Source organism: Silene latifolia, chromosome 1, assembly GCF_048544455.1.
Source record: "Silene latifolia isolate original U9 population chromosome 1, ASM4854445v1, whole genome shotgun sequence".
NCBI classification, from domain to species: domain Eukaryota; kingdom Viridiplantae; phylum Streptophyta; class Magnoliopsida; order Caryophyllales; family Caryophyllaceae; genus Silene; species Silene latifolia.
The window spans coordinates 120,054,583-120,077,897 of NC_133526.1; the positions used below are offsets into that span (position 1 = coordinate 120,054,583).

Here is a 23,315-nt window from a genome sequence, read left to right on the forward strand (position 1 = left end):
AAATGTTTGGTTTTTAGGCTCTCAAAACCGGTTGAGAGAAGAGGAGAGGAAGATAGATTATTTTTGTCTCACTAAAATAAAATTGTGATAAGAATGAATAATTATTTTTCACACACTACTCCATATAGTGAATAATAGAAAAATAAGAAAAAGAACCCTTGTTCTTTCCAAAGGAGAACCGGGTAGGGTGGAAGGAAATGGCCTATGCATGGCCTTTGTGCTCTTACACAAAAGGCACTAGGTATGCATGCCTAAATTAGAGTAATCATCATTATGCTTACCACTAACTTAAACAAACACAATATTTGTTTAAACAACCTCCCATTTTCGGCACATATGGTAATATGAGATCCATTTTATTTTTGTCAAATGTCAATATGTCACATGTCATATGTGACATAAATTTGTTATGTAATTTTTAACATGTTAAAAAATCAACGTATTATCAAAAATACGTCACATACAAAATATTGACTTAGTAATATCATAATTACTTGTACCAAAATTTTATCAATTTATAAATCGCATTTATAATGATTCATTCAAATCCAATCGTTTCTTTAAACAATAATTTCATCCGAGTAATGATACAATTCGATTACTCAGACCGTATCTCATTTAATCACATTTCAATTTGATACGTAAATTTTACTTCCAAAATCGTCCGTCAATTTTTCAAGTAATTTAATTAACTCGTAACATTATACGATTAATTAAATGATCAATTAAGAGTATTGCCCTATAGGTATGACCTAGGGGTCAACTGATCACCACCGTCACACGACAAGAATGTCAAACTCTAGTCACCAATCATTACCGATATATGTTGACCAGTTGACAGTAACAATATTACTTCCCAATTGTATTCTTAAAATGAGATTTAATAATGATATTTAAATCATATGATCGCACTATTGTTGAGGACACATTTCCCAACAAGAACAAGGACAAATGGTTAACACAATGAGTCACAAGGACTAAAGATTAAGGAGAAATGCTAAACAATGAGTCACATGGACTAAAGAACAAGGAAAAATGGTTCACACAACGAGTCACAAGGACTAATGAACAAGGACAAATATTTCACACAACGAGTCACAAGGACTAAAGAACAAGGACAAATGGTTCACAAGGACTTAAGAACAACGATTCACTAGGAGTAATAAACAAGGATAAATGGTTCACACATCGAGTCACAAGGACAAATGAACAAGGACAAATGGTTCACACAACGAGTCACAAGGACTAAACATTAAGGACAAATGGTTTAATCAACGAGTCACTTGGACGAAAGAACAAGGAAAAATGGTTTACACAACGAGTCACAAGGACTAATTAACAAGGACAAATATTTCACACAACGAGTCACAAGAACTAAAGAACAAGTACAAATGCTTCACACAAGGACTAAAGAACAACGATTCACTAGGAGTAATGAACAAGGACAAATGGTTCACACATCGAGTCACAAGGACAAATGAATAAGGACAAATGGTTCACACAACGAGTCACAAGGACTAAAGATTAAGGACAAATGGTTTAAACGAGTCACATGGATGAAAGAACAAGGAAAAATGGTTCACACAACGAGTCACTAGGACTAATGAACAAGGACTTCACACAACGAGTCACAAGGACTAAAGAACAAGGAAAAATGGTTCACCCAAGGACTAAAGAACGACGATTCACTAGGAGTAATGAACAAGGACAAATTTTTCACACATCGAGTCACAAACACAAATGAACAAGGATAAATGGTTCACAAAACGAGTCACAAGGACTAAAGATTAAGGACAAATGGTTTAAACAACGAGTCACATGGACAAAAGAACAAGGGCAAATGGTTCATACAACGAGTCACAGGGACTAAAGATTAAGGAGAAATGGTTCACATTACGAGTCACATGGACTAAAGAACAAGGAAAAATGACTCACACAACGAGTCAGAAGGACTAATAAACAAGGACAAATGTTTCACACAACGAGTCACAAGGACTAAACTACAAGGAGAAATGGTTCACACAAGGACTAAACAACAACGATTCACTAGGAGTAATGAACAAGTACAAATGGTTCACACATCGTGTCACAAGGAAAAATGAACAAGGACAAATGGTTCACACAACGAGTCACAAGGACTAAGGATTTAGGACAAATGGTTTAAACAACGAGTCACTTGGACGAAAGAACAAGGAAAAATGGTTCACACAACGAGTCACAATGACTAATGAACAAGAACAAATATTTCACACAACGAGTCACAAGAACTAAAGAACAAGTACAAATGCTTCACACAAGGACTAAAGAACAACGATTCACTAGGAGTAATGAACAAGGACAAATGGTTCACACATCGAGTCACAAGGACAAATGAATAAGGACAAATGGTTCACACAACGAGTCACAAGGACTAAAGATTAAGGACAAATGGTTTAACCAACGAGTCACATGGATGAAAGAACAAGGAAAAATGGTTCACACAACGAGTCACTAGGACTAATGAACAAGGACTTCACACAACGAGTCACAAGGACTAAAGAACAAGGAAAAATGGTTCACCCAAGGACTAAAGAACGACGATTCACTAGGAGTAATGAACAAGGACAAATGGTTCACACATCGAGTCACAAGGACAAATGGTTCACACAACGAGTCATAAGAACTAAAGATTAAGGACAAATGGTTTAAACAACGAGTCCCATGGACTAAAGAACAAGGAAAAATGGTTCACACAACGAGTCACTAGGACTAATGAACACGGACAAATGTTTCACACAACGAGTCACAAAAACTAAAATACAAGGACAAAGGGCTCACACAATGAGTCAGACGGACAAATGAACAAGGACAAATGGTTTAAATAACGAGTCACATGGACTAAAGAACAAGGACAAATGGTTCACACAACGAGTCACAAGAACTAAAGATTATGGAGAAATGGTTTAAACAACGAGTCACATGGACTAAAGAACAAGGAAAAATGGTTCACACAACGAATCACAAGGACTAATGAACAAGGACAAATCTTTCACACAACGAGTCACAAGGAAAAATGAACATGGACAAATGTTTCACACAACGAGTCACAAGGACAAATGGTTTTCACAACGAGTCACAAGGACTAAAGATTAAGGACAAACGGTTTAAATAACAGGTCACATGGACTAAAGAACAAGGACAAATGGTTCACACAACGAGTCACAAGGACTAAAGATTAAGGAGAAATGGTTTAAACAATGAGTCACATGGCCTAAAGAACAAGGAAAAATGGTTCACACAACGAGTCACAAGGACTAATGAACAAGGACTTTCACATAACGAGTCACAAGGACTAAAGAACAAGGACAAATGGTTCACATAAGGACTAAAGAACAACGATTCACTAGGAGTAATGAACAAGGACAAATGGTTCACACATCGAGTCACAAGGACAAATGAACAAGGACAAATGGTTCACACAACGAGTCACAAGGAAAAATGAACAAGGACAAATGGTTCACACAACGAGTCACAAGGACTAAAGAACAAGGACAAATGGTTCACACAAGGACTAAAGAACAACGATTCACTAGGAGTAATGAACAAGGACAAATGGTTCACACATCGAGTCACAAGGACAAATGAACAACGACAAATGGTTCACAAAACGAGTCACAAGGACTAAAGATTAAGGACAAATGGTTTAATCAACGAGTCACATGGACTAAAGAACAAGGACAAATGGTTCACACAAGGAGTCACAATGACTAAAGATTAAGGAGGAACGCTTTAAACAATGAGTCACATGGACTAAAGAACAAGGAAAAATGGTTCACACATCGAGTCACAAGGACGAATGAACAAGGACAAATATTTCACACAACGAGTCACAAGGACTAAAGAACAAGGACAAATGGTTTACACAAGGACTAAAGAACAACGATTCACTAGGAGTAATAAACAAGGACAAATGGTTCACACATCGAGTCACAAGGACAAATGAACAAGGACAAATGATTCACAAAACGAGTCACAAGGACTAAAGATTAAGGACAAATGGTTTAAACAACGAGTCACATGGACTAAAGAACAAGGACAAATGGTTAACACAATGAGTCACAAGGACTAAAGATTAAGGAGAAATGCTTTAAACAATGAGTCACATGGACTACAGAACAAGGAAAAATGGTTCACACAACGAGTCACAAAGACTAATGAACAAGCACAAATATTTCACACAACGAGTCACAAGGACTAAAGAACAAGGACAAATGGTTCACAAGGACTTAAGAACAACGATTCACTAGGAGTAATAAACAAGGATAAATGGTTCACACATCGAGTCACAAGGACAAATGAACAAGGACAAATGGTTCACACAACGAGTCACAAGGACTAAAAATTAAGGACAAATGGTTTAATCAACGAGTCACTTGGACGAAAGAACAAGGAAAAAAGGTTCACACAACGAGTCACAAGGACTAATTAACAAGGACAAATATTTCACACAACGAGTCACAAGAACTAAAGAACAAGTACAAATGCTTCACACAAGGACTAAAGAACAACGATTCACTAGGAGTAATGAACAAGGACAAATGGTTCACACATCGAGTCACAAGGACAAATGAATAAGGACAAATGGTTCACACAACGAGTCACAAGGACTAAAGATTAAGGACAAATGGTTTAAACGAGTCACATGGATGAAAGAACAAGGAAAAATGGTTCACACAACGAGTCACTAGGACTAATGAACAAGGACTTCACACAACGAGTCACAAGGACTAAAGAACAAGGAAAAATGGTTCACCCAAGGACTAAAGAACGACGATTCACTAGGAGTAATGAACAAGGACAAATTTTTCACACATCGAGTCACAAACACAAATGAACAAGGATAAATGGTTCACAAAACGAGTCACAAGGACTAAAGATTAAGGACAAATGGTTTAAACAACGAGTCACATGGACAAAAGAACAAGGGCAAATGGTTCATACAACGAGTCACAAGGACTAAAGATTAAGGAGAAATGGTTCACATTACGAGTCACATGGACTAAAGAACAAGGAAAAATGACTCACACAACGAGTCAGAAGGACTAATGAACAAGGACAAATGTTTCACACAACGAGTCACAAGGACTAAACAACAAGGACAAATGGTTCACACAAGGACTAAACAACAACGATTCACTAGGAGTAATGAACAAGTACAAATGGTTCACACATCGAGTCACAAGGAAAAATGAACAAGGACAAATGGTTCACATAACGAGTCACAAGGACTAAGGATTTAGGACAAATGGTTTAAACAACGAGTCACTTGGACGAAAGAACAAGGAAAAATGGTTCACACAACGAGTCACAATGACTAATGAACAAGGACAAATATTTCACACAACGAGTCACAAGAACTAAAGAACAAGTACAAATGCTTCACACAAGGACTAAAGAACAACGATTCACTAGGAGTAATGAACAAGGACAAATGGTTCACACATCGAGTCACAAGGACAAATGAATAAGGACAAATGGTTCACACAACGAGTCACAAGGACTAAAGATTAAGGACAAATGGTTTAAACAACGAGTCACATGGATGAAAGAACAAGGAAAAATGGTTCACACAACGAGTCACAGGGACTAATGAACAAGGACTTCACACAACGAGTCACAAGGACTAAAGAACAAGGAAAAATGGTTCACCCAAGGACTAAAGAACGACGATTCACTAGGAGTAATGAACAAGGACAAATGGTTCACACATCGAATCACAAGGACAAATGGTTCACACAACGAGTCATAAGAACTACAGATTAAGGACAAATGGTTTAAACAACGAGTCCTATGGACTAAAGAACAAGGAAAAATGGTTCACACAACGAGTCACTAGGACTAATGAACACGGACAAATGTTTCACACAACGAGTCACAAAGACTAAAATACAAGGACAAAGGGCTCACACAATGAGTCTGACGGACAAATGAACAAGGACAAATGGTTTAAATAACGAGTCACATGGACTAAATAACAAGGACAAATGGTTCACACAACGAGTCACAAGAACTAAAGATTAAGGAGAAATGGTTTAAACAACGAGTCACATGGACTAAAGAACAAGGAAAAATGGTTCACACAACGAGTCACTAGGACTAATGAACACGGACAAATGTTTCACACAACGAGTCACAAAAACTAAAATACAAGGACAAAGGGCTCACACAATGAGTCAGACGGACAAATGAACAAGGACAAATGGTTTAAATAACGAGTCACATGGACTAAAGAACAAGGACAAATGGTTCACACAACGAGTCACAAGAACTAAAGATTATGGAGAAATGGTTTAAACAACGAGTCAAATGGACTAAAGAACAAGGAAAAATGGTTCACACAACGAATCACAAGGACTAATGAACAAGGACAAATCTTTCACACAACGAGTCACAAGGAAAAATGAACATGGACAAATGTTTCACACAACGAGTCACAAGGACAAATGGTTTTCACAACGAGTCACAAGGACTAAAGATTAAGGACAAACGGTTTAAATAACAGGTCACATGGACTAAAGAACAAGGACAAATGGTTCACACAACGAGTCACAAGGACTAAAGATTAAGGAGAAATGGTTTAAACAATGAGTCACATGGCCTAAAGAACAAGGAAAAATGGTTCACACAACGAGTCACAAGGACTAATGAACAAGGACTTTCACACAACGAGTCACAAGGACTAAAGAACAAGGACAAATGGTTCACATAAGGACTAAAGATCAACGATTCACTAGGAGTAATGAACAAGGACAAATGGTTCACACATCGAGTCACAAGGACAAATGAACAAGGACAAATGGTTCACACAACGAGTCACAAGGAAAAATGAACAAGGACAAATGGTTCACACAACGAGTCACAAGGACTAAAGAACAAGGACAAATGGTTCACACAAGGACTAAAGAACAACGATTCACTAGGAGTAATGAACAAGGACAAATGGTTCACACATCGAGTCACAAGGACAAATGAACAACGACAAATGGTTCACAAAACGAGTCACAAGGACTAAAGATTAAGGACAAATGGTTTAATCAACGAGTCACATGGACTAAAGAACAAGGACAAATGGTTCACACAAGGAGTCACAATGACTAAAGATTAAGGAGGAACGCTTTAAACAATGAGTCACATGGACTAAAGAACAAGGAAAAATGGTTCACACATCGAGTCACAAGGACGAATGAACAAGGACAAATATTTCACACAACGAGTCACAAGGACTAAAGAACAAGGACAAATGGTTTACACAAGGACTAAAGAACAACGATTCACTAGGAGTAATAAACAAGGACAAATGGTTCACACATCGAGTCACAAGGACAAATGAACAAGGACAAATGGTTCACAAAACGAGTCACAAGGACTAAAGATTAAGGACAAATGGTTTAAACAACGAGTCACATGGACTAAAGAACAAGGACAAATGGTTAACACAATGAGTCACAAGGACTAAAGATTAAGGAGAAATGCTTTAAACAATGAGTCACATGGACTACAGAACAAGGAAAAATGGTTCACACAACGAGTCACAAAGACTAATGAACAAGGACAAATATTTCACACAACGAGTCACAAGGACTAAAGAACAAGGACAAATGGTTCACAAGGACTTAAGAACAACGATTCACTAGGAGTAATAAACAAGGATAAATGGTTCACACATCGAGTCACAAGGACAAATGAACAAGGACAAATGGTTCACACAACGAGTCACAAGGACTAAAAATTAAGGACAAATGGTTTAATCAACGAGTCACTTGGACGAAAGAACAAGGAAAAAAGGTTCACACAACGAGTCACAAGGACTAATTAACAAGGACAAATATTTCACACAACGAGTCACAAGAACTAAAGAACAAGTACAAATGCTTCACACAAGGACTAAAGAACAACGATTCACTAGGAGTAATGAACAAGGACAAATGGTTCACACATCGAGTCACAAGGACAAATGAATAAGGACAAATGGTTCACACAACGAGTCACAAGGACTAAAGATTAAGGACAAATGGTTTAAACGAGTCACATGGATGAAAGAACAAGGAAAAATGGTTCACACAACGAGTCACTAGGACTAATGAACAAGGACTGACACAACGAGTCACAAGGACTAAAGAACAAGGAAAAATGGTTCACCCAAGGACTAAAGAACGACGATTCACTAGGAGTAATGAACAAGGACAAATTTTTCACACATCGAGTCACAAACACAAATGAACAAGGATAAATGGTTCACAAAACGAGTCACAAGGACTAAAGATTAAGGACAAATGGTTTAAACAACGAGTCACATGGACAAAAGAACAAGGGCAAATGGTTCATACAACGAGTCACAAGGACTAAAGATTAAGGAGAAATGGTTCACATTACGAGTCACATGGACTAAAGAACAAGGAAAAATGACTCACACAACGAGTCAGAAGGACTAATGAACAAGGACAAATGTTTCACACAACGAGTCACAAGGACTAAACAACAAGGACAAATGGTTCACACAAGGACTAAACAACAACGATTCACTAGGAGTAATGAACAAGTACAAATGGTTCACACATCGAGTCACAAGGAAAAATGAACAAGGACAAATGGTTCACATAACGAGTCACAAGGACTAAGGATTTAGGACAAATGGTTTAAACAACGAGTCACTTGGACGAAAGAACAAGGAAAAATGGTTCACACAACGAGTCACAATGACTAATGAACAAGGACAAATATTTCACACAACGAGTCACAAGAACTAAAGAACAAGTACAAATGCTTCACACAAGGACTAAAGAACAACGATTCACTAGGAGTAATGAACAAGGACAAATGGTTCACACATCGAGTCACAAGGACAAATGAATAAGGACAAATGGTTCACACAACGAGTCACAAGGACTAAAGATTAAGGACAAATAGTTTAAACAACGAGTCACATGGATGAAAGAACAAGGAAAAATGGTTCACACAACGAGTCACTAGGACTAATGAACAAGGACTTCACACAACGAGTCACAAGGACTAAAGAACAAGGAAAAATGGTTCACCCAAGGACTAAAGAACGACGATTCACTAGGAGTAATGAACAAGGACAAATGGTTCACACATCGAGTCACAAGGACAAATGGTTCACACAACGAGTCATAAGAACTACAGATTAAGGACAAATGGTTTAAACAACGAGTCCCATGGACTAAAGAACAAGGAAAAATGGTTCACACAACGAGTCACTAGGACTAATGAACACGGACAAATGTTTCACACAACGAGTCACAAAGACTAAAATACAAGGACAAAGGGCTCACACAATGAGTCAGACGGACAAATGAACAAGGACAAATGGTTTAAATAACGAGTCACATGGACTAAATAACAAGGACAAATGGTTCACACAACGAGTCACAAGAACTAAAGATTAAGGAGAAATGGTTTAAACAACGAGTCACATGGACTAAAGAACAAGGACAAATGGTTCACACATCGAGTCACAAGGACAAATGAACAAGGACAAATGGTTCACACAACGAGTCACAAGGAAAAATGAACAAGGACAAATGGTTCACACAACGAGTCACAAGGACTAAAGAACAAGGACAAATGGTTCACACAAGGACTAAAGAACAACGATTCACTAGGAGTAATGAACAAGGACAAATGGTTCACACATCGAGTCACAAGGACAAATGAACAACGACAAATGGTTCACAAAACGAGTCACAAGGACTAAAGATTAAGGACAAATGGTTTAATCAACGAGTCACATGGACTAAAGAACAAGGACAAATGGTTCACACAAGGTGTCACAATGACTAAAGATTAAGGAGGAACGCTTTAAACAATGAGTCACATGGACTAAAGAACAAGGAAAAATGGTTCACACATCGAGTCACAAGGACGAATGAACAAGGACAAATATTTCACACAACGAGTCACAAGGACTAAAGAACAAGGACAAATGGTTTACACAAGGACTAAAGAACAACGATTCACTAGGAGTAATAAACAAGGACAAATGGTTCACACATCGAGTCACAAGGACAAATGAACAAGGACAAATGGTTCACAAAACGAGTCACAAGGACTAAAGATTAAGGACAAATGGTTTAAACAACGAGTCACATGGACTAAAGAACAAGGACAAATGGTTAACACAATGAGTCACAAGGACTAAAGATTAAGGAGAAATGCTTTAAACAATGAGTCACATGGACTACAGAACAAGGAAAAATGGTTCACACAACGAGTCACAAAGACTAATGAACAAGGACAAATATTTCACACAACGAGTCACAAGGACTAAAGAACAAGGACAAATGGTTCACAAGGACTTAAGAACAACGATTCACTAGGAGTAATAAACAAGGATAAATGGTTCACACATCGAGTCACAAGGACAAATGAACAAGGACAAATGGTTCACACAACGAGTCACAAGGACTAAAAATTAAGGACAAATGGTTTAATCAACGAGTCACTTGGACGAAAGAACAAGGAAAAATGGTTCACACAACGAGTCACTAGGACTAATGAACACGGACAAATGTTTCACACAACGAGTCACAAAGACTAAAATACAAGGACAAAGGGCTCACACAATGAGTCAGACGGACAAATGAACAAGGACAAATGGTTTAAATAACGAGTCACATGGACTAAATAACAAGGACAAATGGTTCACACAACGAGTCACAAGAACTAAAGATTAAGGAGAAATGGTTTAAACAACGAGTCACATGGACTAAAGAACAAGGAAAAATGGTTCACACAACGAATCACAAGGACTAATGAACAAGGACAAATCTTTTACACAACGAGTCACAAGGAAAAATGAACATGGACAAATGTTTCACACAACGAGTCACAAGGACAAATGGTTTTCACAACGAGTCACAAGGACTAAAGATTAAGGACAAACGGTTTAAATAACAGGTCACATGGACTAAAGAACAAGGACAAATGGTTCACACAACGAGTCACAAGGACTAAAGATTAAGGAGAAATGGTTTAAACAATGAGTCACATGGCCTAAAGAACAAGGAAAAATGGTTCACACAACGAGTCACAAGGACTAATGAACAAGGACTTTCACACAACGAGTCACAAGGACTAAAGAACAAGGACAAATGGTTCACATAAGGACTAAAGAACAACGATTCACTAGGAGTAATGAACAAGGACAAATGGTTCACACATCGAGTCACAAGGACAAATGAACAAGGACAAATGGTTTACACAACGAGTCACAAGTGATGCGGTCGTTTCTACACCAAAAATAAATACCTAAGTACAACTAACAGAAGTCAGCGGTAAGTAGGGTCGATCTCCACAGGGAGGCGGTGTACTATCTATTTGTCTATTCTATCCGTCTGATGTCACAATTGTGGGTTAAATTGATTGTGTTGACTAAACTAAAAACTAAAACGAGGGAAATGAATGAAACAAATTAACAAAAGAAGAAGGGAGTATGCTAGGAGTCGGTCCACCGTGGCAGCTATTGGATCTTATACTATCAAGAATACTAAGACGATTAGACTATTGATAAGAAGAGCTATGGTCGTCACCTTTCGGTCCTTAAACCGCCCTAGAGCGTAAACAGCTTAACTTTCGCCCTCACTGCAATACCCTATTGTAATTAAGCAAGCCTTCCCTTCCAATCCTTCGATCTAGGTCGGGGTTAACTAAAATTATTGGTCTCCTGCATGCATTCATTCGACCTGATAACAATTAAATTGCCTAATACAATTCTATCGCAAGACTAATCTATTTAATACAGTTAAAGCATGCTACCACGGCTTCCCTAATCCTAACATACAAGGGGGAATTTAGCTAGACATGGAATTAATAAGAACAATAAATAAAGAGGGAGAGGGAATAATAACCATTAAATAAAAAGAGAGAAAGGAGGAAAGAGTTACTGAATTAAAGAGATCCGGAAATGAACAGGAATAAAAGTAACAGTGTATAGAGAAAGGGAGAAGAGCAACGTGATCCTTGGATCATTACAAATGACAACCCTTACTCCTATTTATAAGAAAATAGGAGTAGGATTAAACTTAATGACGGAAATTAGACTAAAAAGCCCAACCCATGGCATAGTCCACTCGATCGAGTGGACTAAAACCACTCGATCGAGTAAACCCAGCCAGAAACTGCTCGATCGACTAATAATGTCCTCGATCGAGTAAGTGCATAAAAAGAACTGGTCGATCGACTACATAGTCTACTCGATCGACTGATTATTGACTCCTAAACCACTCGATCGAGTAATAAATCACTCGATCAAGTGAATCTTGACTTCAGCAGCTCATCATTCTTGTTAGTTTGACTTGACTTGTCCTTTTAGCTCCCGAAACACCTTCACACATCCCAAGACAGCTATAATTCCCGCTCCAAATCCACTCTTCCTCCAAATGCATGCAAAATGGACGGTAAATGACTTGATTTCGCTACTTTATGGTCCATTCCTGCAAATAAGACAAAATACACCAAAGTAGCATATTCGGGGCATTTCGTAGCAATAAACTACGATGAAAGCGTAGAAATACGTGCATAAAATAGGCTAAAAAGGCTATGTAAAATGCACGTATCAAATCTCCCCAAACCAAACCTTTACTCGTCCTCGAGTAAACTAAAATGCAAATAAAGGAACGGAAAAAGATAAGTCAGAGCTAGCTACAAATGCCCACTTAAGCCAATTTAATGCAAGCAAACTAACACTTATAGCTAAACAGTCAAATGCAAACGAGTTGTAAGATGTTTATAATAAAGCTGAACCGTCGACCTTGCAAGACCTTTAACAATGGACTCTCACGGGTCACTCTTCTCTCATGAAGCAAAGGGTGAACAGATATATATAAGAGAGAAAGAAAAATAGTCGCTCACCTAAACTACGACCCACATAAACATGCATGCAACTCATATGATAGACAATTCTGACTACCGTAAACATACATTCCAACCAACAAGGTCCTGTCACAGCCGAGGGCTTACAAAAATATGGTAAAGTGAGGCAATGGGTAAGAAAAGGCAAAATAATTATGGGAATGTGGAGGTATAGGTGATCAAGCTAGTACCTAAACAGAACCATATGAAAACATCCGATTCCAACTCAATTATGAAATAAGCACAATGCCCTTCACTTGGCATATAATCTCACCAAACCAAACCAAACATACTCCTCAAATAATATAAGATAGAACATAGGAGCAGAAACCGTCAACCATCAAACATCAACCCTTTTTTCGAATTTTTCTCTTTCTATTTTTTTTCGGTTTCTTCTTTTCTGATTTTTTTCTTTTTCTTTTTCTTTTTTCAACTTTTTCTTTCTTTTTTTTTTCAACTTCTTTTTCACGTCTTTTTTTTTTTCATCAACCTCCTTTTCTTCATAAAATACCAACTCCGAATCAACAGAATATGCGCCAATATTTGATACAATAGACAATATACCGCAGAAACAATCTAAACTAGCTTGACAAGGCAGGCTAAATTTGGTTGTAGCTAAGGGTCAACTGGCAAAATTGGCTAATGTGGAGTTTATGGGTAAAAATGAAAGAAAGGGAAAATGTAAGCACCTCCCTGCATGTGACACCAACCACTAACCCGAATGTATGACGGCAAAAAGCAATTGAATTTCATATACGTGCAAATTGATGTACATGTTATGCAAGGAGTAACTACTCACAATCCTACATGAAACTGGTCATAAATGACACCAGTTTATACGGCTCTAAATCTTAGAAATTATAAGTAGGTTGCCAATATTTCAGGTCAAGTCTATTCGTTCAGCTAAATTAAACATTAACTCGTAGATTATGCAAAAGACAAAGCTAAAAGATAATATTTTAATGCAAGGCTTAAGCAAAAGACAAACACAGTGCAATATCATCATTGAAATCTACCGTTCCGACTCAACCTATATGCTAAAATAAACGTGAATATTTTTGAATTTTTGAAAAAATTTCATTTTTATGGAATTTTTGAATTTTTAACAAAAATAAACAATAATGCAAACATAAACTAAACGTAATAACTGAAATGCAATGAAAACAGAATGCAGACACAGATATGGATGCATAACCTCCCCAAACCAAACCGTACAATGCCCCCATTGTACCAAAACATGGGAAGGAAATGCAAACTAAAGGAGGAAAAGAGTAAAAGCGGAAAAACTCACAAAATGCGCGAATAAAGGGGACCTCCCCAAACCGACCATGAAATGGGAGGTTGCTAAGGCCCGGAAAACCGTCTCAGGAAGCCAATCCAGGTCAAATACACTCGATATCCGTCCAACAGTGGTCGATCGAGTGAGTGGGCATCCAAGAACTGCTCGATCGAGAAGAAACTAGGTCGATCGAGTGGTTTCTTACTTTGCAGGTACTCGATCGAGTAGATATTTCACTCGATCGAGAGGGTTATCAGAAAGAGCACTCGATCGAGTGGAAAACCAGCTCGATCGAGTGATCCTCAGCGTGTACCTGCAAACACAATGAAAAACAGCTCGTAAACTAACTAGACAAGTAAACTGAGATGGTCTATGGTATAAAAGACCATTTATTACAACTTAAGGTAAATAAAAATGCAGAAATAAATCGCCGGGTTGCCTCCCGGGTAGCGCTAGCTTCAGTCAGGTCCCAGCTCGACCTTCTTTTTCTTCGAGCCACTCAAACTAATCACAATCAAAACAGCTCAAAGCGCGCAGCAACCTGTCAAATAGCTGCGCATGTGCTACACAACAGCATAAGTAGCACCAAAGTGGATTACAAAAATAGGAAATAAAAACATGTAAACATTTAAGTCTAACAAATTTCCTATGTGAGCTCCTAAATTTATCCACATAATGAAGGAGCGCGGGAGCAACTGTCAATATATAGGGGTCCCGATTCAGATTAGCAATTTTGAGATGACATGTACGGTGAGAATTTGCTAAATTATGCGTCCACATATGAGGGGGTACAGCTTTGAAAAAGGAAGCATGAATAAGACGAGGCAATTTACAAATAATAATGAAATTACCGTTTACTACCTCAGGTTGATCACTCTTAATGACGGGATCATAGATAAAGGAATTCATTACCTCTTCCGTGCTAGGAGTAATCACCGTCTCAGCTGCTTCTTCATCAACCTCCTTAGTGGAATCCGTCCCGTAGATCGCAGCTTCGAGTGTATCCGACTCGGCTGTGAATAAGGGAGGTTCACCGTAACCTTCATCATCGTCAAATTCGTCATCCAATATGAACCCAAGTGACGAAGTTAAGCTCCCAATGGCCAACTCAGTCGATCGAGCAAAATACTCACTCGATCGACCAACTTCCTCCCGCACCTCACTCGATCGAGTAGCAAAATCACTCGATCGAGAACTATCCTCCTGCATTCCACTCGATCGAGTAAAAATACTACTCGATCGAGAGCTTCCTTCTGAATTTTCACTCGATCGACTAGTTTTAGTCACTCGATCGAGTGATTTTTCCTGCATAGGGCTGAAATCTTCGCGTGGGGTAGTGAAATATGATAGGAACTCGTCGTCTGAGTCATAGAAGTCATCCTCATCATTGGGCAACACGGTTTCCTCGGAGAAAAACCGCTCTCGGCCGAGATAAACCTCTTCTTCTTGCATCTCACCGCTAACCGAGCTATTTGTGACTTCAGCGCATGGATTCGAGTGTCCATATATCTATCACTCTCTTGCATTTGGGATACAAGGGTCCCCATTAAATATGTCAGCTCCGCGATTTCTTCTTTCTCCATCTCAGCTGCTAACCGAGCAACTGCAGACTCGAGCTTATCAACTCGCGAGACATACTCTTGCGCTTGGAATGCAAGTATCTCCATCAAGGATTTCAGCTCCGCAATCTCTTCTTCTTGTATCTCAGAAGGATCTTGTTGCGGTGGCCATTGATAGGACGGATGTGGCGGCACAACTACAGCTGCATTGTGCTCGGCGAGACCACATCTCCCAGCAGAGATCACCTACTGTTCCATATAATGGGACATCGGTGACGGGTCAAAGGTACTCAAGCCTTCCCTTTGACTGTCTTTCACCTAGAGCTGTCTAGGTAGTACCTGTAAGGCCTATCAAAACAGCACTAAACAAAAGATTAGAACGGCCTCAAGGGAGAAATCCCCTGAGGCTAAAAACAGATAAAATTAAACAAATAAATAAATAGATTGCCTCCCCGGCAACGACGCCAAATTTTGATGCGGTCGTTTCTACACCAAAAATAAATACCTAAGTACAACTAACAGAAGTCAGCGGTAAGTAGGGTCGATCTCCACAGGGAGGCGGTGTACTATCTATTTGTCTATTCTATCCGTCTGATGTCACAATTGTGGGTTAAATTGATTGTGTTGACTAAACTAAAAACTAAAACGAGGGAAATGAATGAAACAAATTAACAAAAGAAGAAGGGAGTATGCTAGGAGTCGGTCCACCATGGCAGCTATTGGATCTTATACTATCAAGAATACTAAGACGATTAGACTATTGATAAGAAGAGCTATGGTCGTCACCTTTCGGTCCTTAAACCGCCCTAGAGCATAAATAGCTTAACTTTCGCCCTCACTGCAATACCCTATTGTAATTAAGCAAGCCTTCCCTTCCAATCCTTCGATCTAGGTCGGAGTTAACTAAAATTATTGGTCTCCTGCATGCATTCATTCGACTTGATAACAATTAAATTGCCTAATACAATTCTATCGCAAGACTAATCTATTTAATACAGTTAAAGCATGCTACCACGGCTTCCCTAATCCTAACATACAAGGGGGAATTTAGCTAGACATGGAATTAATAAGAACAATAAATAAAGAGGGAGAGGGAATAATAACCATTAAATAAAAAGAGAGAAAGGAGGAAAGAGTTACTGAATTAAAGAGATCCGGAAATGAACAGGAATAAAAGTAACAGTGTATAGAGAAAGGGAGAAGAGCAACGTGATCCTTGGATCATTACAAATGACAACCCTTACTCCTATTTATAAGAAAATAGGAGTAGGATTAAACTTAATGACGGAAATTAGACTAAAAAGCCCAACCCGTGGCATAGTCCACTCGATCGAGTGGACTAAAACCACTCGATCGAGTAAACCCAGCCAGAAACTGCTCGATCGACTAATAATGTCCTCGATCGAGTAAGTGCATAAAAAGAACTGGTCGATCGACTACATAGTCTACTCGATCGACTGATTATTGACTCCTAAACCACTCGATCGAGTAATAAATCACTCGATCAAGTGAATCTTGACTTCAGCAGCTCATCATTCTTGTTAGTTTGACTTGACTTGTCCTTTTAGCTCCCGAAACACCTTCACGCATCCCAAGACAGCTATAATTCCCGCTCCAAATCCACTCTTCCTCCAAATGCATGCAAAATGGACGGTAAATGACTTGATTTCGCTACTTTATGGTCCATTCCTGCAAATAAGACAAAATACACCAAAGTAGCATATTCGGGGCATTTCGTAGCAATAAACTACGATGAAAGCGTAGAAATACGTGCATAAAATAGGCTAAAAAGGCTATGTAAAATGCACGTATCAACAAGGACTAAAGATTTAGGACAAATGGTTTAAACAACGAGTCACTTGGACGAAAGAACAAGGAAAAATGGTTCACACAACGAGTCACAAGGACTAATTAACAAGGACAAATATTTCACATGTTCACCTTGCCGAGGGTGTATCCAAGGAACAAGACGAAACATACCCTAGCATGGTTCAAAATTTGAACAAGTTCTTTCAAGATGATCCACCTAATATCCAACATATGTCCATGGAACAAGATGAGGCGTTCACCAATACGGTTCGAACAAGGATCGAGGTCCATAAAAATGTTCCTACAATTGCTAATCTAAGAATGCAGGCCGAGATCCCTAAAAATCCTTGGTTCGACTATGGTGTCCATAAGTTCAAAGACAAACTAGGGGAGTGTTCAAATGTACAAGAGGTATCCAAGTGGAGTAATACCAATTATCAAGTTCAAGATGAGCTCTTTACCAAGATTGGAGCCGAAAGTACCATTGGTAGGGTGCAAGTTCATCATCCCGTCCCTCCCACCACTAGTCCAATTGGGAATGAAAGCAAGGACAAGTCAAGTGCCTACTTGAGCGATCAAGGAAATAGGGTCAAGAAATGTGTTCAAGAGGGGATCCTTAACAATATCCAAATCGTAGGTGTCCGTGATGGTGTGCATTGTGACTATTCCGTACATTCTACTCCAAGTTTAATTGAAGTTGAGCACAAGGCCAATGGCACGGGCAGTATGATCAGAACAGTCAAGGAGAGTGTTCACCCAAGTAAGCAAGGAAATGGTGTCAAGGAACGGGTTGAACAAGGGCTCATTCGTCATGTTCAATTCATTGCCAATAAGGAAGGGTCCATAAACTCCAAGCAAGGGACAAAACTCAGAATTGGGGATCAAGTTTGGGTCCATTTATGCAAACTAGGAGTCCTTACAAAAGGGGATAAACTCATGCCAAGAGAAGAAGGTCCGTTCAAGGTCATTAGTCAAGTTGGGTATGACAAGTATAAGGTCGATTTATTGGGAATCCATGCCACATTCAATATTAGGGATTTAAGTCTTTGTGATAAAGAGCCTAGTGATGAAAATGCCGAGGATTTGAGGACAAATCCTTTTCAAGAGAAGGAGTTTGAAGCAAAACAATTCACATTAGACATGTTTGTACCCGGTTTTGGTCCCTTGACCGAATTAGGGTCCAAATAAGAAATCCGTCTAAGAATAATGGAGCTTTTTCGGCTTAGAAGTCTTATATGAAGGGTCAAGAGCATTTTTGTCCAAGGGTTGGTGTCTTGGGAAGGTGATTGTCATAGAGCAAGGATAAGGAACAAACCGGGTGGCCCCTTTTTGCACGGTTTGCAACAACAAGGACAATGGTCACTTTCAAGTTTCCCAATTCGTCCAAGACAACCTCTTAAGCCTCTCTTACATGCTCTAGCTCTTATATCCTTTGATGGCCGGACCATTTGAAGCTTCCAAGGAGTCCTAATTATCATTGTCCTCATTAGTTTACTTTTCTTGTTTTCTTTTAATTTTTCAACTTGTGTAAGAACTTTGTGTAAGGCTTAGGGCCACCTTTTGAAACCGGTTTTCTAGGGTCTTTTGGACCGTTAGATGCTAGGTTGGATAGATGGATAGGATTGCTTAGCTTGGCCTATAAAAGCAAGGCATTCCTTAGTGTAAAAATCAGATTTTGATGAATGAACAAACACAAGTTAGAAACATTGATTTCTACCAATCTCCTTTGCATAGTGCTGGGAAATCCTCTTTTGCTTAGTGCTTAGAGTCGGGTATTTTCTTTGCTTAGTGCTTGAAATTATCCTTAGGCTTAGTCTAGTGGCTTAGTGCTTGGATTAGGTCATATCTCAATCACATCCTTTACTATATTCGATTGTAGAGTTCTGGAAACCGTGGTTATAAACAGTTCTGTCGACTGTTCGATTGCAGTCCTTGGAGTTTCTGTTTAGTTTTTAGTCGTTTTTATCACAATTAAACAGTCCCATTCACTGTCCAAATCGAGTCAGTTTCAATCAAATTCCGAGTCTTGAGCGTTTTACTTCACTAAGCCCTCAACAAACCTCGCAATCTTCTGTTCAGGCTTTTCAGTGATCTCACATTGTAGGGTAAGTTGTTCAAAGCTCCTAAGATAAGACTCAACAGATTGTTGGTCTTGCTTCAGCTGGGTTAACTTAATAAACATGTCCTGTGTGTAATCTTTAGCTATAAACTTATCTTTCAACTTCTTCTTAAGTTTTAGCTAAGATTTAATGGGTTCCTTGCCTTCCCTAATTCTCTGGTTTTTCAGGGTTTCAGACCAAAGTGAGGCATAGCCTTTGAATTGAAGGATAGAAACTTTGAAAGCTTTCCTGTCAGTATATCCTTTAAACTCAAAGACTCTCTCAACAACTCTAATCCAGTCTAATAAATCTTCAGGGTTTAAACTACCATGGAAATCAGGAATTTCTACCTTTATATCTTTGTCTCTTTCCATGTAGATGCCCTCAGCCATAGATTCATCAGTATCTGAGATATCTTCCTCTTGTTCTTCGTAGTACTACTGTCCTCTTCCTGCTCCAACAAAGCCCCTACCCCTGCCTCTGCCACTAGGGGTGGCCTCCTTGGATCATGGTTAGGAATCCCTTCTGTAAGAGTGTTGACAACATTTACCAAGTCATTAATTCTTCCTGCCATATGTTCCACTCTGGTTTCAATGCCAGTAATTCTCTCTTCACTCATTGGGTTATTTTTTGTGTTTTTGTTGTAGTTAGGGTAAAAATGAACTCACTTTCCTTCCCAAGACTAACACAAGGTGGAATTGTGTTATGACCTTGCTCTGATTACCAATTTGCAGTGTAATGCCCAAGGGTTTAGACAAAAACAACAACCAAACCAGCAAACCAAAGACAGTGATGCAGGAGCTAGTAACCAGGGCAATCAACTATTCCATGGTCAAGCAACTCAGGCAACAACAGGCCACAGCTACTCCTACCTGGCCACTGATCAGTCTACTTTCTGGCTCATAAGTACCAGTACAAGGCAAGTCATCAGCTGCCACCATGGCCAGCTGATAGAACACTCATGTGAGCACCAAAAAGTCCTAAGGAGCCAGGCCTAATTCTCATTGCAAAGTATTGAAAAAACAGTCTGAAAACAAGTTGCAGAAAAGGGCAGACTCCAAAAGTAATATTACCATTTCTGGACAAACCAAGAAAGAGCTGTGTGAGGGGCTTCTTTGGCTTAAGTTCCCATAAATCAGAAGATACCTGGATCCCAAGTCAAGACCAAAGGAGACCACTCGTCCTCACATGAGCAGAAAAAGTAACAACTACCACAGAAAAGCTCGAAAGGCAACAAAGATGTCACTGTCACCTGACTGTCCTCTGCAAACTCAATTTGTTTTTACTCTAGTTTACATTTATGATCTTTTGCCGTTGTAATATATTATTTAGACTCTTGTCCTGACTTATGGGACAAATCCTGGCCCTTAGATGAACCTTTTCTTTCATGTTAACCTAAAAACAAGGCCTATATAAGGACCCTTGCATCAGACTGTTGGAGGCAGTTGATTTTATGAATGAAAACCTGAGTTTTACTCTCAATTCAAATCTCTTAATCTTATGTTTAGAGCATAGGTTAGAGTCAGGCTTATTAATACTCTGTGCTTGCTGTGAGTATTGAATAAGAACTTGGTAACAAGGTAAGAACATTCATGTGCTTGCTGTGGATTGTTTGAGCTTTGTTGTCTGTTTCAACTCGAGTATTCCTGTGTTAAGCTGTGGTTTTCTTGAGTTAAACAACCTAAATTGTTAAGTTAACTTCCTGTGCTTGCTGTGGAAGGTAGTTAAACAATTATATCTCAAATTTGTCTCCTTTATTCCACAACTTCATCCACACTGTCTAACTGCTCCATTCTCTGTCAGTCCAGGTTTAGCAATTTATTTAAAATACTTTTGAGTCTCCTAAAATCCTCAATTTCTAGCAGAATTTATCCAAGATTTCAAAGTTATTTACTGCAAAAGTTTATGATTTTTGGAGTCCATTAGATGATATAAATCAAATTTAGAAGTCAGTCATATTCCTGCACTTTTACAATTTGACAGCATTATTGTAAAGAGTGGGTGTTTACATATCAGACAGTTTCTCAGGAATGCAATAAACTTGTGCTAATTATTAAAATTATCAAATGACCTCCAAAAATCATGAAACTGGGCAGTAATTAACTTTAATATGAGAACTAACTCTGAGCAAAACTCCAGGATTTTTAGAGGACTCGAAGTATTTTTAAGACTCAACTGAACTATCTAACAGACACAATGGACTGTGAATGAGGCAGTTCTGGAATATTGACTGAAAGGAGGAAACTTTTGGATATAATTATCAACTGAAATCCCACAGAATACTCACAGGGAATTAAGCTAACAATTTGGGATACTTAAGTTAAGAAATTCCACAGATTAACACAGGAAAGACTCAACTAAAGCAAACAACAAAGCTAAACTAGCCACAGTCTCAGCACAGGAAAGTTGAAACTCTACTAACAGGTACTTAATCAATAACCACAGTCTAAGCACAGGTTATTATCAAGCCTGACTCTAATCTACAGACTAAGCACAAGATTAAGAGGTTTAAATTTGAGAGAATTCTCAGGTTTCATTCATAAATCAGCTGTGTTACAACAGTCTGAGTTGAGGTCCTTATATAGGCCTTTTTAGGTTACAAACTTGAAAGAAACTACATCCAAGGGTCAGGATCCTTTCTCACATGCTGGCAAGAGTCCAAATACAATATTACAACAGTTTTAAAAGCTCTTAATTGTAAACTGGAATGAAAACAAAAAGAAATGCAGGTGTTGATGGCTCTACTATCGGTGCACATCCTCCATGACCCATCTTTCTTGGGCACAAGCAAGGCTGGAACGGCACAAGGGCTAAGGCTCTCCCTCACAAAGCCCTTGTTCATAAGCTCTCCAATTTGTTGTTGCAATTCTTGAGTAGCTTTAGGATCACTTCTATAGGCTACCTTGTTGGGTAGAGTAGCTCCCGGAATGAAATCAATTTGGTGTTCAATTCCTTTAAGAGGAGGCAAGCCACTAGGAAGCTCACTTGGAAACACATCACCATAGGTCTTGAGTAGACATTGGACCTCACTAGGCAGCCCCATCTCTTGTTCTCCCACCACTCCCTTGGCTATAAGCACGTACACATCTCTATCCTCCTTTAACTCTTGCAACATTTCTGCCCCATTGATTAGTAACACCTCCTTTGATGGTTCAAGCATGGAAGGTGTTGGGATATGCTTGAGAACAGGTGGTAAAGGTGCTAGGATGACCTTTATTGAGCCAAATTTGAAGGTGTAGGTGTTGTCTTTACCATGATGAACCGAGTCCCTATCTAACTCCCAAGGTCTCCCAAGTAGCAAGTGACAAGCATCCATTGGAAGAACATCACAAAGAGCTTCATCTACATAGTTCTTACCAATGGAAAATGGAACCAAGCATTGCTTATCAACCCTTACTTCAGCCCCTTTGTTGAGCCACCTTAGCTTATAAGGACTAGGATGGTCTTGTGTAGGCAATGATAGCTTGTCAATGAGAGTACTAGAGGCGACATTGGTACAACTCCCTCCATCAATGATAAGATTGCAAACCCTTCCTTTAATGGTGCACCTAGACCTAAAAATTTGTTGTCTTTGGTCCATTTCCAAGGGTTAGGGTTGGGTATGCATCACTCTCCAAGTAACCAAGCTAAGACCCGCATCCGGCATAACCACATCATCCT

The 23,315-nt window shown here is 38.9% G+C and overlaps 1 protein-coding gene across 1 annotated transcript; it reads right to left on the bottom strand.

Annotated features, from left to right (window-relative positions):
* Positions 1–21,835: 21,835 nt before the first annotated feature.
* LOC141654728 (uncharacterized) lies at positions 21,836–22,971 on the bottom strand. The gene is made up of 2 exons (XM_074461847.1): positions 22,483–22,971; positions 21,836–21,919 (listed from the first exon to the last, which is right to left on the bottom strand). The coding sequence occupies exons 1-2, from the start codon at positions 22,969–22,971 to the stop codon at positions 21,836–21,838; spliced, it is 573 nt and encodes a 190-aa protein (XP_074317948.1).
* Positions 22,972–23,315: the final 344 nt, after the last annotated feature.

Coding starts and splice junctions, on each gene's coding strand:
- LOC141654728 (XM_074461847.1), bottom strand. CDS start 22,971: ATGGATGCTTGTCACTTGCTACTTGGGAGACCTTGGGAGTTAGATAGG. Junction 21,920..22,482: donor AGCTTATGAACAAGGGCTTT/GTGAGGGAGAGC, acceptor GTGGGATTTCAG/TTGATAATTATATCCAAAAG.